This window comes from Sylvia atricapilla, unplaced genomic scaffold, assembly GCF_009819655.1.
Source record: "Sylvia atricapilla isolate bSylAtr1 unplaced genomic scaffold, bSylAtr1.pri scaffold_96_arrow_ctg1, whole genome shotgun sequence".
NCBI lineage: Eukaryota > Metazoa > Chordata > Aves > Passeriformes > Sylviidae > Sylvia > Sylvia atricapilla.
The window spans coordinates 34662-49557 of NW_027077177.1; the positions used below are offsets into that span (position 1 = coordinate 34662).

The following is a 14896-nucleotide window of genomic DNA, read 5'->3' on the forward strand; positions in this document are numbered from 1 at the left end:
AGGAGCGTACGCGGTTCGTCTGGGAAGAACTCGCGCGGCAAGCGCGAGACGCCGAGAGATTGGCCAATACCGCGGAGGGAATACACCCCCCGCCATATGGCCAATATGGTGCCGACGGTCTGGCGCGGGGGCGGGGCGACCAATCGCCGCTACCCCCCCCGCCATGTGGCCAAGATGGCGCCGGCCACGTGGAGCGCGCGCGGGGGAGGGCGCCACGTGGCGATGCGAACCCGGAAGTGCAAAACCCCGCGACCGAGCATGCGTGGGGGGTCGGAGGAAATCCGGAGCCACCGACCTACATGGCGCATGCGCGGGAGAGCGGGGGGGGGCGAACACGCGGACAAGGTCCTTTACCAATGCCATCTACCAAGCGCGGGGGCGAGCAAAAAGGGGGAACGTGGGACTACCCCCGCGAAAGGCGCCGGCGTCACCCCCGGTCGGAAGGGGGGGGCCGGGCGCGGGAGGCGGAATGGAGTCAAAGTAGAGGGGATATCCGAGCCCACCCACGGAAGGCGGAACGGGGGCGGAGTCCGACGAAAAAGCGTAGTAAACCGGAAGCTTACCACCAGTTCACTTCCGATACGGAAGGGAGCTACAGCTCCACGGCGAGCTCTACAGAGAGCTCCGAGTCCGATTCGGAAACGGAGATAACAGATTTTATAAAGTTTACAGCGAAACCGAGCAAAGCCTTTAACAATGTAAGGGAACAAACTCAGTGCAAACTAACCGATTTAAGTTTGTTGCCAGAGGAACGAGACACACCACCAAGCCATCAGAAAACACCAGAGAAACCCGCGCGGGCGAGATCCAAGCACCAACGATATGCCTGTGTGATTTTGTTGCTGGGGTTTGTCGCCAGAGGACAAGCCAGCTCAGATTTCTACCCGCACCAGCCATTCAGGTGGGTCATGAGACATCTTACCAGCGGTAAGGTGCTCAGAGACATCACCACACCAAACAGTCCATCCTTCGTGCTTCGTATTATCGATTTGTTTCCAGGACAACCAAAGGTAGACCCTCATTCTCCATTTTCATCACACACATACCTATCCTATTGGTGCCCAGCTTCAAACGCAGGAAAAAGCTATTGTAATAACCCCGGCTGGGGATATTGCGGACATTGGGGATGTGAGACCATTGTAACAGACGCCAGGCCGTCAGGGCCTGGGTGGGACCCACAAGAACCTGACAAATTCCTGCAGTTCACCTGGGCACCCGCAGGTTGTAAAACACCTCTCTCTGTACATGGGAATTCCTATCGATATAGCTACAAAATCCCAAAAATCCGAAAATGCATATACTATAACATGACAGTTTTGCAACCCACTCATCCTAGCTGGACGGTGGGCAAAACCTGGACAGTGGTCCTTCAAGGGTCAAAAAAGTGGGTGAACGTGCAAATTACCAAGTCTCAACCCTCAGAACCCAGAGCTGTGGGGCCCAACAAGATAATTAAAAGCACACAGACAAAGAGAAATATGACCTACCCTAGGGCTGCACCTACAGGTGTCAGCAGAACCCCAACTAGTGATGCAAAAGCCTTTCAGATGGACAAATTAGCTAGGTCAGATCCCGATCCAATCTTTCGTATGTTAGAAGCTACCTTCCTATCCCTGAATGAATCTAACCCTAACCTAACTAATTCCTGTTGGCTTTGTTATGATGTCCAACCACCTTTTTATGAAGGAGTTGCTTTAAACACCCCATTCAGTTACTCCGCCGCTGATGCACCCCAGCAGTGCCGATGGGACACACCTCGCAGAGGCATCACCCTAAGCCAGGTCTCAGGCCGAGGCAAATGCTTTGGTAATGCAACCCTGGCTGAGCGAAAAGGGAATGTCTGCACCAGAGTTGTAAAGCCTAACAGAAAGAATAACAAGTGGGTAATCCCTGCTACATCGGCAATGTGGGTTTGTCAGAGGTCTGGAGTAAGTCCGTGTGTATTTCTTCCCAAGTTTGATGATTCTAACGATTTCTGTGTCCAAGTTCTGATTGTTCCTAGAGTCCTGTACCACTCAGAGGAAGAAATGTACAGCCTTCTCGAAGAATCCAACAGGCTCCACAAAAGAGAGATATTGACAGGTGTTACCATCGCAATGCTACTCGCCTTAGGAGCAGCCGGCACAGCGACAGGTGTCTCAGCCCTGGCAACACAACACCAGGGTCTGTCTCAGCTGCAAATAACTATAGATGAGGACCTGCAGAGGATCGAGAAGTCCATTTCCTACTTGGAGAAGTCAGTCTCTTCGCTTTCAGAAGTGGTTCTACAGAACCGGCGCGGACTGGATCTCCTGTTCATGCAGCAGGGAGGTCTGTGTGCAGCCTTGAAAGAGGAATGCTGCTTCTATGCAGACCACACCGGAGTCGTCAGGGACTCCATGGCCGAACTCCGAAACAGACTGGCTCAGAGACAGAAAGATAGGGAAGCTCAGCAAGGCTGGTTCGAATCCTGGTTTAACCAATCCCCATGGTTAACCACTTTGATTTCCACCTTGGTAGGCCCATTGGCAATGCTACTTTTAGCTGTTACCTTCGGACCATGCCTGCTGAACAAGATAGTCTCATTTGTCAAAGCTCGCCTAGATCAGACTAACATTCTGTTCATAGGCCAACATGAGATGCTGTGAATTTAAAATTGCCAGTCACAAGATTTCCAAACTTGCCTGGCAGAAATTTACTCAGGTTTCCAAACTCCTTTTTCCCTTGTTAAATCCTAACCTTCTACCTCATTTAGTGCCTATATCTATATATATATATGCGTATAACTACCTCGTTCTTTTGTGAGAGAGGGGGGGGGAGATGTGGTTAGATAGGGACAGGCGGCGCGGAAGATTTCGGGCTGTAACGGAGAGGAAAAGAGCAAGCCCCATCCCCCTCTCATGATAAGCTACCCCTGAAAGGAATGTAGACCCTCTACTAACATGTGCCAGTACTTTTCCACTCCAACTACTAACCCGGAAAGTGTGGCAATATCCTGTTTGACGTAGTAGAAGACCCGAGGGTATATAACCTGAACCTTTTACTTAATAAACGTCTTTTGTAACCGTCTGCCATATTGGTACAATGCGTCTGTTACAAGACCCGACCCACTCATGAAAGCAAAGTGGAAGTCGTGCTGTATGTCTAAATACCAAAGCCTCCACTGTGGCAGAAACAGCGGACTGCTACATTTGGGGTCTTAGGGTGGATTTTGGGGTAGATTTTTTGGGGGGTGCATGACATCCCAATCAGGGACTGTATGATGAACTTGGAAAATGAGGTGCAAAACATGCAAATTAGATTTTAAGAAGGGGTTTTCTCCCATGTCTGAGCAGTGTCATGTTATTTGTGAGGACTTTGAGGGTCAGTTCTGGGGGGTCTTGGGGATTGAAACAAAAAGGATGGGGCTATCTGCATATTCAAAGGCGATGACATGATACAATACTGCACCTCCAGCACCTTTGATCCGTAATAACTTCCACAACGAAGCCCATGCCAATCACGGATTTGAAGCTGAACATCCAGTATAGACTCTGAAGACGAATAGACTGTATTGAATGAAAGCATTTACACTTAGTAGATTTATAGTGAAAATACTTTCAAAGCGGGGAAATGTTAAGATAGGGTTAAGAATTTCGGTGGCCACAAAGCCGGGGAATAGAACATCAGCTTCACTGTAACCAGGATGTTGCTTTCATTGTTCTAACCAAATCAAGTATAACTTTGCCTGGGTAATCAGGGAGGAGGGAGGATTAGGACGATTTGTACTTAGGCCTATGTATCTAAGAAATAAAGCTGCTCTCTACTAGGTTGGGTGAAACTGTACCTAATCATCGTATCATAGATGATATAATTATAATGATTGTTGGTAGCTGAACGTGATTATTACCTTAAAACAGAATCCTGAGAATCATAAGGGAAGATATTTACCGAAATTCATGCTCAGGTGTATACAATAGAACAATGGGAGTGCATATTGATTAACATACAGTTGTAGACTATAATACTGTATGTCTTCTGAGCCCTCGTTGGGAGCTGGATTTGGACCTGTACCCCGACTCCCAGAGCTCTCAGTAAAGCACCTCGTAATCATCTGTGATTATGTGTTTTCCAAGCTAACAGCAGCACCTGCATCACCTCTGGAAGCCCAGCCAAGCCCAAGCAAATTCCCAGCTCAGCTTCAGCCACTGCCACCTTCTCATGCCGAAGGGGCCCTCATTGCACCCCAAGGCGTCTAGGTACCTCTAGAGGCAAGGACGGCAGAAGGGGCCTGTGTGTCGTTTTGACGCCGCTTCGGCTCCACAGAGATGCAAATAAAGTGAAGAAGACAAAGCGTTTATTAATTAAAGGCAAAGCAAAGGGATGAGCTGGAAGGGAAAAAAAGGGGATGGGCAGGGTCTGAGGGCTGGAACTAACGAGCTGTCAAAAGGGAGGGAGAGGGCTGAAAAGCAATGCCAGTGTTCCACAGGCTCAGCTGTGCCAATCCTCAGCTGTGCCTGGAGCTGCAGCGGCAGTGGGAGATGGTGTCCTCTTCAGTTTCTGCTGGTGCTGTTCTTGGGACACTGCTTCACTGCGTCCTGCAGACAAGCTCCTCTGCCAAACTGGGCTTGAAAGGCAGAACACGGAGGAAGAGAGCCACAGTCAGGGCGCACACCTGCAGGAATCCTGGGAGACCCTCCCGCCAAGGGCGTCCCTCTCGGCTCTTGCAGTGGCCACAAGATGGAGAGGCCAACAGGATCAGCCAGAAGGTACTGACCTGAATCCTCCCCGTGTCCCTGAAATCTCTCTGTGCTCTGCCCACACCACCCCTCGTCCACACAGAGAGCAAAGCCCTCCACAGCCAGGCCAGACATCGCAGCTCCCTGTGCAGGCAGTGCAGCCCCTCCCTGCCGGATCCCACTGCCAGCCCACGGCCATCACTCACCTCATCGAGGACCTGGAGCGCTTCCTTCTGCCCTCTCAAGAGTACCCTGGCGGACCCTGCGGACACAGAGCCTGTCAGGGCCGCAGCGGCACGGCTCCCTGCCAGCGGCGCTGCCGGCCCTGTGGCCACACGGCCTCCTGCCCCGGCAGGGCTCAGCCCGGGCCCTTGCCGCACTCTGCCGCCCCAGGGCACGGCTGCCAGAGGGCGGCGGCGGCCCCGAGGCCAGGCGGGGCTCCACGGCGCCGGGCCCGGCCGCCGCCGCAGCCGGGGCAGCAGCCGGGGTCGGGGCGGGGGCCGAGCTGCGGCGGGCCGGGGAGGGAGCCCGGGCCCGTGGCTCACCGATGAACCTGAGGGCCACCTCTCGCAGGGGCTCCTGCGGGCTCTCCAGGTACGGCAGGGCCTGGCGCAGGGTCTCGGCCGCTCGGCTCCTGTCGTCTGTCAGCTGCAGAGAGCGGCGGCAGGGAAGGGTCGGCGCGGGCTCTGCCCCTCGGTCGGCTCTCGCCGCGCCCGGCCCCGGCCTCCCCTGCCCGCACAGCCCCGAGGCCCGGGCAGCAGCCGCCGGCGCCGGGCTCTGCAGCGGGCACAGGGCCGGGGGCTGCCCGGGGAGCCGCGGGGCCTGCATTAGCATGGGAGACATCAACATCTGTGACTGACAAAATCCATGTGAATCATGAGCGTGATCAAGGTTTTGTCCAGAAATCATCAGTCCTTGTTGGTGTCATAAATAAAGAGCTATCCTTCCTCCTATTGCTTTTGAAACAATGAGGGGCAAATTTATGGCTAGCAGGATAGTCCGCTTAATAGTAACCTAAAGAGCACAACCTACAGTCCTCAAGTTTTATTATCTCTGAAAAAAGCAGTGCTTTTTAATGGATCTGCTTAAGTGTGACCTCTTAAATGATCTCTGCTAGTGGGTTGTAGCAACAGTTCCCCAGCTGTGCTGTTATTCATAAGTAACCATAGAAACTAAAGTGCTGCCATGTATGTGCTCTTTGTTTTTTTCGAAGGGCTGGAAGATGATGCAGTGATGTCTTTGCCCCTCCTGACTTAGTTCTGAACTCCCCCCCTGGCAGCCCTGACTGAGAGGTGAAGATGAGACTTGCTGTTATTGGAAAGCTCTGTCACCAGAGAGCTCAGACAGCAGTGCCACTTCTGCCACTGAGATGCTGCTGCATTTTCAAAAGGCCTGCAGCTAGAAACAGGATGTGGTGGGAAGTTAAATCCTGTTATTCAGTAATCGCTGGTTTTAATGAAAAATATATTTTACTGATTTCTATTGAGATTGAACTGAAGCAGTAATGGTATCTTTAGCCAAATACTTTGCTTTGGAAAAAAAAAAAGTTGTATAAAATTTCTTCCACTGGGACACTTTCAAGTTATTTATTTGCCCACATTGATCTTCCAGTTTTTCTGGGTAATTCTGTTCTTCAAATAGGATTCTCTGACTCTGAACTGGCTAGGCTTTTTCAGTATGCACTAGAGTGGCACACTTCCAATGGGCAGTACTAATTCTGTGTCACGATGGGATTAATCCTCTTTTTCTCTCTCTTAGAGGGAGACAAATAGCTGAGACCTGACTCCTGTCTTACAGGCAGCTACAGCTCGGTGAGAGGACTACTCATGACATTTTACTGCCCGTTTACTGGGAAATTTAAGGACTAAGAAACCTTGGTGTTTTGCTTTTTATTACCCTGGTTTCTTTTCTGTCACACCTTGTCCTTCCCACAACAGCCAGGTATCCACAGGCAATGACAACCCAATGTGCTTTTGCTTTCTATTGACTAGGCAGCATCTGCCCTACGGGAAAGGAGACTGCTTCCCACTTGCCCAGGAGAATTTAGAGAATATCCATAATGTGGTGCAGTGATTTCTTCAGGAGCTTTTCAAGGAGGAAATCACAGAAGAGGACTTTCTAGCTTGGCGTGGCAGCAATAAATTGTGCACAGCAGACTCAGTTGTCTCTGAGCACTTCTGGCTTGGCATCAGTGTGGGAGGAAGTAACTCATGTCTCTCTACAAACAGAGTCAAAGAATCACCACCCCAGGCCTGTTAATCAAAATAAAACAAAAAGAATAGATTTGGCAAAAAAAAAGTTATTTCCTTCTGTCACCATTTGAGAGGTACACTACTGCCCAGTTTGATTTTGTCACAGGAACTTTGTCTGAGAGGAAAAAATCTGATTTTAAAATTTGACTTGTATGTGCCAGATGTTCCATGCTGATGTGTATCAAAAATGTTGGATCATTGAAATGCTGCAGTCTGAAAAAAAAAAAATATCACTTCATGTTGATTCAAATAAGGAAATCATACAAATACCATAAAGACAAAACTGCCAACTCCAGAGTCCAAATGAATTTAAAAGTCTATATTTAGCTCCTACTATTTCTGTTTCAATTATAAAACATTTCTTGTTAAATACACACCATCATTTCAAATGCTACACTTAGTGTAGTTACTTGGAGCCCCACAGTTCATCTCTATTTTTAGTTTGCTCACAGATAGAGGAATGGCAAAGGACAGCAAGTAAATTATTTCGGCTGGTGTTTTGACAGGACCCTCACAGCTGCTGTACTAGGAATTGCTCTGGAAAAAATCCAGACTTGCCCAAGTCTTGTTAAACAGCCTCTCTTGCTGTTCTTAAGTGTCAGTTCTTAAGCAACCCTTTTCCTGCTTTTGGGAAGGGAAGGAGAAAAGGGTGATGAATCCCTCACAGAGCAGAAGGAGTGGATTTTCCAAGTGTGCAAATGGCATTAAATGTTGATTTGTGGCCATGGATGGGAGAGTGAAAAGGATCACACCTTGAAAGAGAGAGATACTTAATTTAAATGCCAGGCCTGGATGTTACTAGGGGTATTAGGCTGTTGGAATTTTTTTAACCTGACTATTTGGATTCTCTTCAAAGATTTCTTAATTCCCTAATTGCGTATTAGAAACAAAAGTGTTTCCATCTTCTAATAAATGCTAAATTTCTTTCCAGAGTCCTTTCAAAATGTGTCCATGTGTCTGTCCTGCTGTCTGCCACAGAGCGTTTCAAATTTGCCTGTAGCCTGGATTCAAGAAGTGAAAAACAGAGGGGAAATGTAGAAACATGATTCAGTCCCACTTGTGGTAAATAACAGTGGGCTGAAAAACAGAGAGGTTTATTTTATGTTAAATAGAAAAATCAACATTTTTAGCAGGTTGTAGAAAAAAGAAATCCAACTGATGGAAAATTTGGATGGACAGTGGAGATGGGGGCCCAGGCTGCTCGCTTTCCCTCAGGTGTGAGGGGTCAGGTCTCAGCAAACCCACTGGACAACGTGAGGGGAATGCCTTTGCTTTACCACTCTGTCACATGCATGGTGCTTTTCCAAGCTTCAGGGGAGTTAGACTAAGCCAACTCCAATTTGACTGAATGAGAATTGGCTCAGCTGCTTGGTATAATTCAATGGGCTCTCACAGGACGAAGTTAGGCAAAAGGAAAATTTAACTGGAGTACAACTCCTACCACTTGAACAAAGTAGGATGTGAAGCCTTGCCATAAGGAAAGAGGCTGTTTCTCGTGTCCAAAGTCTTTCAGAACTGGACCACACAAAATCCTAAGTACTTCTCCCAGGAGCAATCATCTACTGGTGGGAAGATGGAAAGGATGAAGTAATATGAGATAGATATTAAACTTCTCTTTGAGGTACAAGAAGGAAGGTATATGTCCTCAAAAAATAGAAAAATACAGGCAGAGGGGTTAAAGGCTAACTCCAAAAAAGTCAGCTATAATTGAATAGTAATCTAAGTTTTTAAGCGTGATGTGGAAAACTCTTCATTCAGCTGCTGTAAATCCTGGAAGAAGCTCTGTTTTACTGGTAGCTCACTTTCTCTGTAAAGCCTCCCACTTGCACATCCACACTTGCCTCAACACTACGGCATGAGGCAAAGCCCAGCCAGGAGCCCTCCTGGGCTTCAGGAATAATTGAAAATCCCCAAAATAATAATAATAATAAAAAAAGAAACACCCAACATCTCTCATTTTTTAGCCCAGTTTGTAATCATTAGGATATGATCTAAAAGACCAGTTTTGCTTCATCCTTCTTTCCCTCCAAATATTCATTAAATGTCATCTCTGAGTTGAGCCTTTGAAGAACAAGTGTCTGTGCTCAGGACACAGATCCAGATGCTGCAGCTTAAGGGGGTGACAGCTGCTCCCAGTGTCCTTGGTGCAGGTGCCAGGGCAGGCTGTGTGTGAGGACTGCAGTGCTCAGGGTTGCTGATGCCTGGCTGAGGCACTGGGCACATGTTTCCCACCACGAGCCCCTCTCTGGTGCCAGCCCAACACTGTCCTGAACACCAAGACCTTGAAATAACAAGGGTGATGCTGCACAGCCCCTCAGAGACAGGGAATGCCACGCTTCCCTCCTTGTTATGGCACAAAGTTTGGTAAATTCATTTGGAAATCTGCAATTTTTGCCTCAAATTAGCTACAGGCAGAGCTACAGACAGGAGCAGACACAGCATTGCCATATGTCCAACCTCAGTCCCAAACATTAAACTAGTTAATTATACTGAAGCATGTTTACACAAGCTGACTAGAAGGTAGAAAGTAAATGTTAATGTCTTCATGTTTATAAGAGAGTAACATCAGTTTCTTCATACGTGGAAGAACAGTTTTAAAGTTACAATACAGAATAAAAATTATCACAAGTGTGAGGATTTTTTAAATTAAATATCTATATCAGGAGGTGATCCAATTTGATTAGAAGGATTTTAGAAAGTGGAATTGGCTTGAAATAGCTGCACATCAAACATCTACTCCCTCAAACTAAATTAATGAATAAAATATGAAGTCCTGTACAGCACTGGGTCACATACATACGGTTCAATACAAACTATAAAGGAAATGGCTGCGTTATTTTCTTCAATGCTAGAGAATATTTAAATACAGAACTATTTTTAAAACATTGAAAACAAAGAGAAGTTGGACACTGGAGCTCTTTGCTCAGCAATACTTTTGCAGCAGCATACTTCTTAAAAATAGCAAAAAATGGGAAAAGTTTCTAGGAAATATCAAAGACAATGTTAATAAAAGCAACTCACAAAAAAAAGAAGGAACAAGGGGAAACAGAGCTGACAACTCTCTTGGGACCAAAACCTTTGATTAAATGCTGAATTTGCACTTGAAAAGACATTTGTTTTGCAAAGTATAAAATTTACTGCCTGTTCTGAACTGCCTGTGTCTTGTTTTATCAGTGGTCAAACAGCATCTGATGTTGCTGATCCCTTGGAAGATATTTGTTTTACACACCCAGTGATGTCTAGTAGGTTCCCTCTCCTAGGAGAGACTGAGTATTTATTTGTTGCAGCAAATTCACAAAAACCTACAGTGAACTGGAAATCATCCTAACTCAGCTGAGAAGCATCTACAGACTTCAGTGAACTTTGGGAGCAGCCTTGAAAAGCACTGCCTTCTCCAACGACCAGCAAATTAAAAACAATTATTTGGATTTACATCTAATTTATGTTATAAAGAATAGATTTACAGGCCTCAGCACCTCCGCTGAGAGGGATGTATTAATCACGGGGGCAGAAACCACAACTAAGTTAAACAATTTTTCCACAGTAGTGAGGGCAATCTTTCAGACTGTTCCAGTAAATGTCTCACCCAGATCATCTGCAGTGGGCAAATCCTCCAAGAAGATGGAAAGAACAGTGTGAGGAATTTTTATTTTGTGTATATCTTCTGTAAAACCTTTTGCAGGAGCAAGAATATACTACTTTGCTCTATTCACCCCAGAAGTAAAGAAATTGTTCTGGGAGATAAAATAGCCCTTTTCTCTAAGACATCACTGCTTGAAGATGTAAGATCAGAAGCTTTCTCAGGGCTTGAAAAACCTTCTGTCCTCTTTCCAAAATGCAGAGCTCCTGACTTGCAGGGTGTTGACTTTGGAAGCTGTTTTAGTCCCTCCTCGTAGAAAAGCTGACTTACCATCATCTGGACAGAACACTGCTACAAGTGACAGGAAATTTTCTTATTTATATGGCTAAAAGTTAAATCATTCTTATGGCAAGTGCATTTGAAAAAAACAGATTACTTCTGTTTGAAGCTGCTCAGAGAAATTTCCAGTGAGTTCAAAATAGGTAGAACAGGAAGATACAAAATATGAGAAGTAATTGTACAATAAATGACACTTGCCATGTAATTGTAATATCATCCTAATACAACAAATATCTAATTGATGTTTTTATAAAGACACTAAATAAGAAGAGTAAGATATCTTTTAGTCTTCAAAATAGATGTATTGCTATGTTCCCATTAATGCATTATGGATCCAAACTTGATTGCACTGAAGCCAACAGAAGAAAAATTACACAGATTTTAATAAGATAAAGGGTCTGGCCAAAACAAGTCAGAAATATCCATTTGAATGCATCTTAGTAGGATTTTCTTGCTTTCAGTGCTGTTCCAAAGGAGATTCAATTCATCTGTCGTCTCTCAGAGAAAAGATGAATATATTGCTAATGAGCCTAATCTCGTTCAAATTTCTGAAGTGAGGAGCAAATACTGAGCTCACAATGCAACCTGAGTCACCAGGCCAAGAGCAAGACAATGGGGAGGAAGGCTTTTACATTGCCTCCCCAGAGACTGCTTCAGTGCCACCCCCCTGAAAATCAGAATGAAGGAAGAGTGGGGGAACAGGCATGGCAGCAAGGCCTCCAATCTCACCTCCATCACCAGCAAGTGCTGTCTTGCCACTGCCTTGTCTCTGAGACAAGGAGCCTTTTGATGTCCTCCCCAGATACTTTCCATTCTGCTGTCACTGAACCAGCTCAGTCCCTGTGACAGACAGAAGCTGTACCTTGACACACATTTCCATGAACAAGCCCTTCAGCCTTCTCTACAGTGATTCAGTAGGTACACGTTTGTCACACATAGAAAATGCACCGTCTCACATTTGCCAAATGCAAAGTCTGAAGAAGGAAGTAACTTTTATTTTAGAAGTTTATGAGAAATACCTCTGCCCTAAAAAATGTGGCCACCTTTGGAATTTGCTGAGCTTGGTAATGTTCAGATGGAAAGAAGATGGCAAAATCCACTTTGCTCAACATAATTACATCCTGATTATGGCAAAAGTGAATAGAACATGGCTCAAAATGTACTGAACAATGATAAAGTAACCTTTTAACTATGTGATGTAATGTTAATATTTGTAATAATCCTTTCAACTGCAGAAAAAAAATGTAGCTGTCCAGGCAATCAGGAAGGAATCCCTTCCAACATGTACATGAGAACTGAAATAAATGTCACTTTACAAATTTTAAAAATATTCTCTGTTTAGTGCATTGGCCTTAACCTGTCCCCTACTCCTCTCAGAAAAGGGCAGTGGCACTGACCATAAATGGCCTGTGTGTGTGTGACTGTGAGATGAGAGCACTAAAGCTGGCCAGGTTCTGTCAGCTGCTGTGGCTGCAGACACTGGCAACCTGGGTAACAGCCTTGAAGAAGCCCTCACTGGGGGTGTTTGCACACTAATGCACCTCCCTCAACACAAGTCAGCAACTTCAGAAGACTCTTCAAGGCTGTCTTGAACACACTGTGAAAGTGGGAAATATTTTTAAAAATCACTTGTGAAGGATGTAGGCCATTTCGGTTTAGAGCCGAAAGGCTAAATGCTGGGATGCTGCAATTCAGTGTAGTTACACTGACTTCCAGCTCACTGGTTTATACAAGATTTAAAAATATTAATAATCATCTATTGTATGAAAACTACACAAGTAGATAACAACAATGATCCATGGACACTTCAAAAGGTGCAAACCACCAGGATGGATGCCTAGAATTCTGTCCATTTGAGGAACATGGTGTTTCCTATACATTTAAGAAGTCCTGCTTTTCCTGGGAAGTAACTTTTACACCTCATCATAAGTCTGTGCTGCACCATTAGCAATGTATTTCCAGGCATTAATGTTTCCAGACTGAAATCTTATCTGACAAATTATCAGCCTGGACAAATTTAGATTATATCAGCTTCCAACAGCAGCAAACTCGGCCTTATGCCTTAAAAAAACCAAAAAAACCCCTAAGCTAATCAGGCAAGTCTGTCTGTTTTCCTTTCTATTGCTAGGGTTGTGCTACTAAGGAAGGGTGTCAAGTCCTTTAAACTGCTTTTATCTCCCACTGGCATGTAATCAATTCCCAGTACTTGTCCTAAAAGCCACTTGCTTTTGGCAGAGGTGCCCAAACCTGGCTGCGATGAGGGGAGGAGAGCCAGGTCCTGCCGGGGCTGCCCCCTAGGACTGGGTGTGTGGACAGGAGTGGCGTGTCAGGGTGTGTTTGTGTGTGTTTGTGTGCTCTGCGCCTCAAGACCGGTCCCGAGGATCCGTTTGGCTCTGCCCCCCCCAAATTAGCTGTGGGACCCCCGGGCACCTGCCAATCACAGGACATCCTGATCCCACAAAGTCCCCCACCCCGACAGGGGATACTAACCTGGTGATAATGTAAGGACCAAAACAGATGACGAACGACCCTATAAAAATACTTATTTTCTTGGTAGCCCTCTGCCTCCTCCTTTTCTGCTCGTTCAGACAGCGCTGCTTCACACTACGGAGGGAAAAGAGCAGTGAGGGTGTTAAGGCAAGAAGGGAGGAGGTGAGATGTGAGCCCAAGGCAGAGGGATAGAACCTTCTCCACTCCCCAAAGCCCCTGCGCCCGGGAACGTGGAGAGGAAGGCAGCGCCCGGGGGAGAGGAAGGCAGCCCCTGGGGGAGAGGAAGGCAATCCCCTCGGGAAGAGGAGGGCAGCCCGGAGAGAAGGAGGATAGCCCCGGCCCCGCCGAGCCTCGGGACGATCGCACACAACAAAGCAGTGAGTCCCGCTTGAAGGGAGCTCGGGCAAGTGGGATAACCTGGAGAGCTCGATTAGCATTTAAACAGAGAAGGCTACAAATGCACAAGCCACCGTTCCTGGCACTGTAAGCAGCGTCTGAAACTAGAGGCAGGAGCGCTCGCCATGCGGCCGGGGCGGGCAGGAAAGGGTGCTGGAGAGGCGGGGTATCTTTTCCGCCGGGGGTAACTACCGCGAGTGACCGGGGCTGTGAATCCGAACGCGCAGCCATTACCTGGGGTGGATATCCACCAGCAAAACCAGAGTCTGCATGGTAATAATGTCTATCCGCTTGCAGTGGAACCGGGCAACTTTCAACACCTTCAAATAGGTGAAACACAAGATCACCAGAGACAGCATGAAACTGGTGGAGTGAAAGACGATGGTGAACACTGTAAACCTTCTCCGCTCCGTCTCTTCTTCAGGTGTAAGGTGCAAGAGGCATAAACGCTGTTGTAATCTACCCATGAGTAAAACAAGGATACCAAGGGGAACGTGAGGGAGTGGAGCCACGAGTAGCCCATCAGTATCACAGCGTCCTTATACCGCATCTTGCTGGTGTAGCTCAGGGGGAACACCACGGCAATCCATTTGTCGATGCTGAGCGCTGCCATGCTCAGCATGGTGTTGGAAATCAGGAAAGCTTCCAGGAAACCCACCGCCTTGCAGACGCAGCCCCCGAGAGGTTGCTGGCTCCTCAGGATGCCCAGCAGGGCAAAAGGCATGTTCAGAACGGTGAGAAGCAGGTTGCAGAAGGATAAGTTCACCAGGAAAACCCCGGCGACCTGCTTGCGGATCTCCGTACTGTAGACGAAGCATAGCGGCACCAGGAGGTTGGAGAGCAGAGAAACAACCAGCACCAGCACGAGGAGCAGCGCCAGCAGCACGCCTGCCAAGTCCATCTCTCAGCGGGTTGCCCGGAGCGGGCGAGGGCAGGAGGAAGGGGGCACCCGCGCCGGCCCCGCAGCCTCGCCTGCCGCCCTGCGCACGGGGCCGGGGGCAGCGCCGGGGGCAGCGGGGCGCGCAGAGAAGGGCAGGGCGGGGAGCGGAGTCGACGGCGCTGAGAGAGGGGAGAGTGGACCGGGACTGGGCGGCTGGCCGGGGCAGAGGGGGGAGGACGGGGACAGCGGGGCAGGGCGTCTC

The 14896-nt window shown here is 47.6% G+C and overlaps 1 protein-coding gene across 1 annotated transcript; it reads right to left on the bottom strand.

Moving 5' to 3' along the window:
- Window positions 1-4546: 4546 nt before the first annotated feature.
- On the bottom strand, window positions 4547-14687 carry LOC136375153 (G-protein coupled receptor 26-like). The gene is given in 6 exon segments (XM_066340513.1): window positions 4547-4585; window positions 4904-4959; window positions 5078-5519; window positions 13340-13472; window positions 13989-14169; window positions 14172-14687. Coding segments are annotated over 6 exon segments (1335 nt in total). The 5' UTR covers window positions 14656-14687.
- Window positions 14688-14896: the final 209 nt, after the last annotated feature.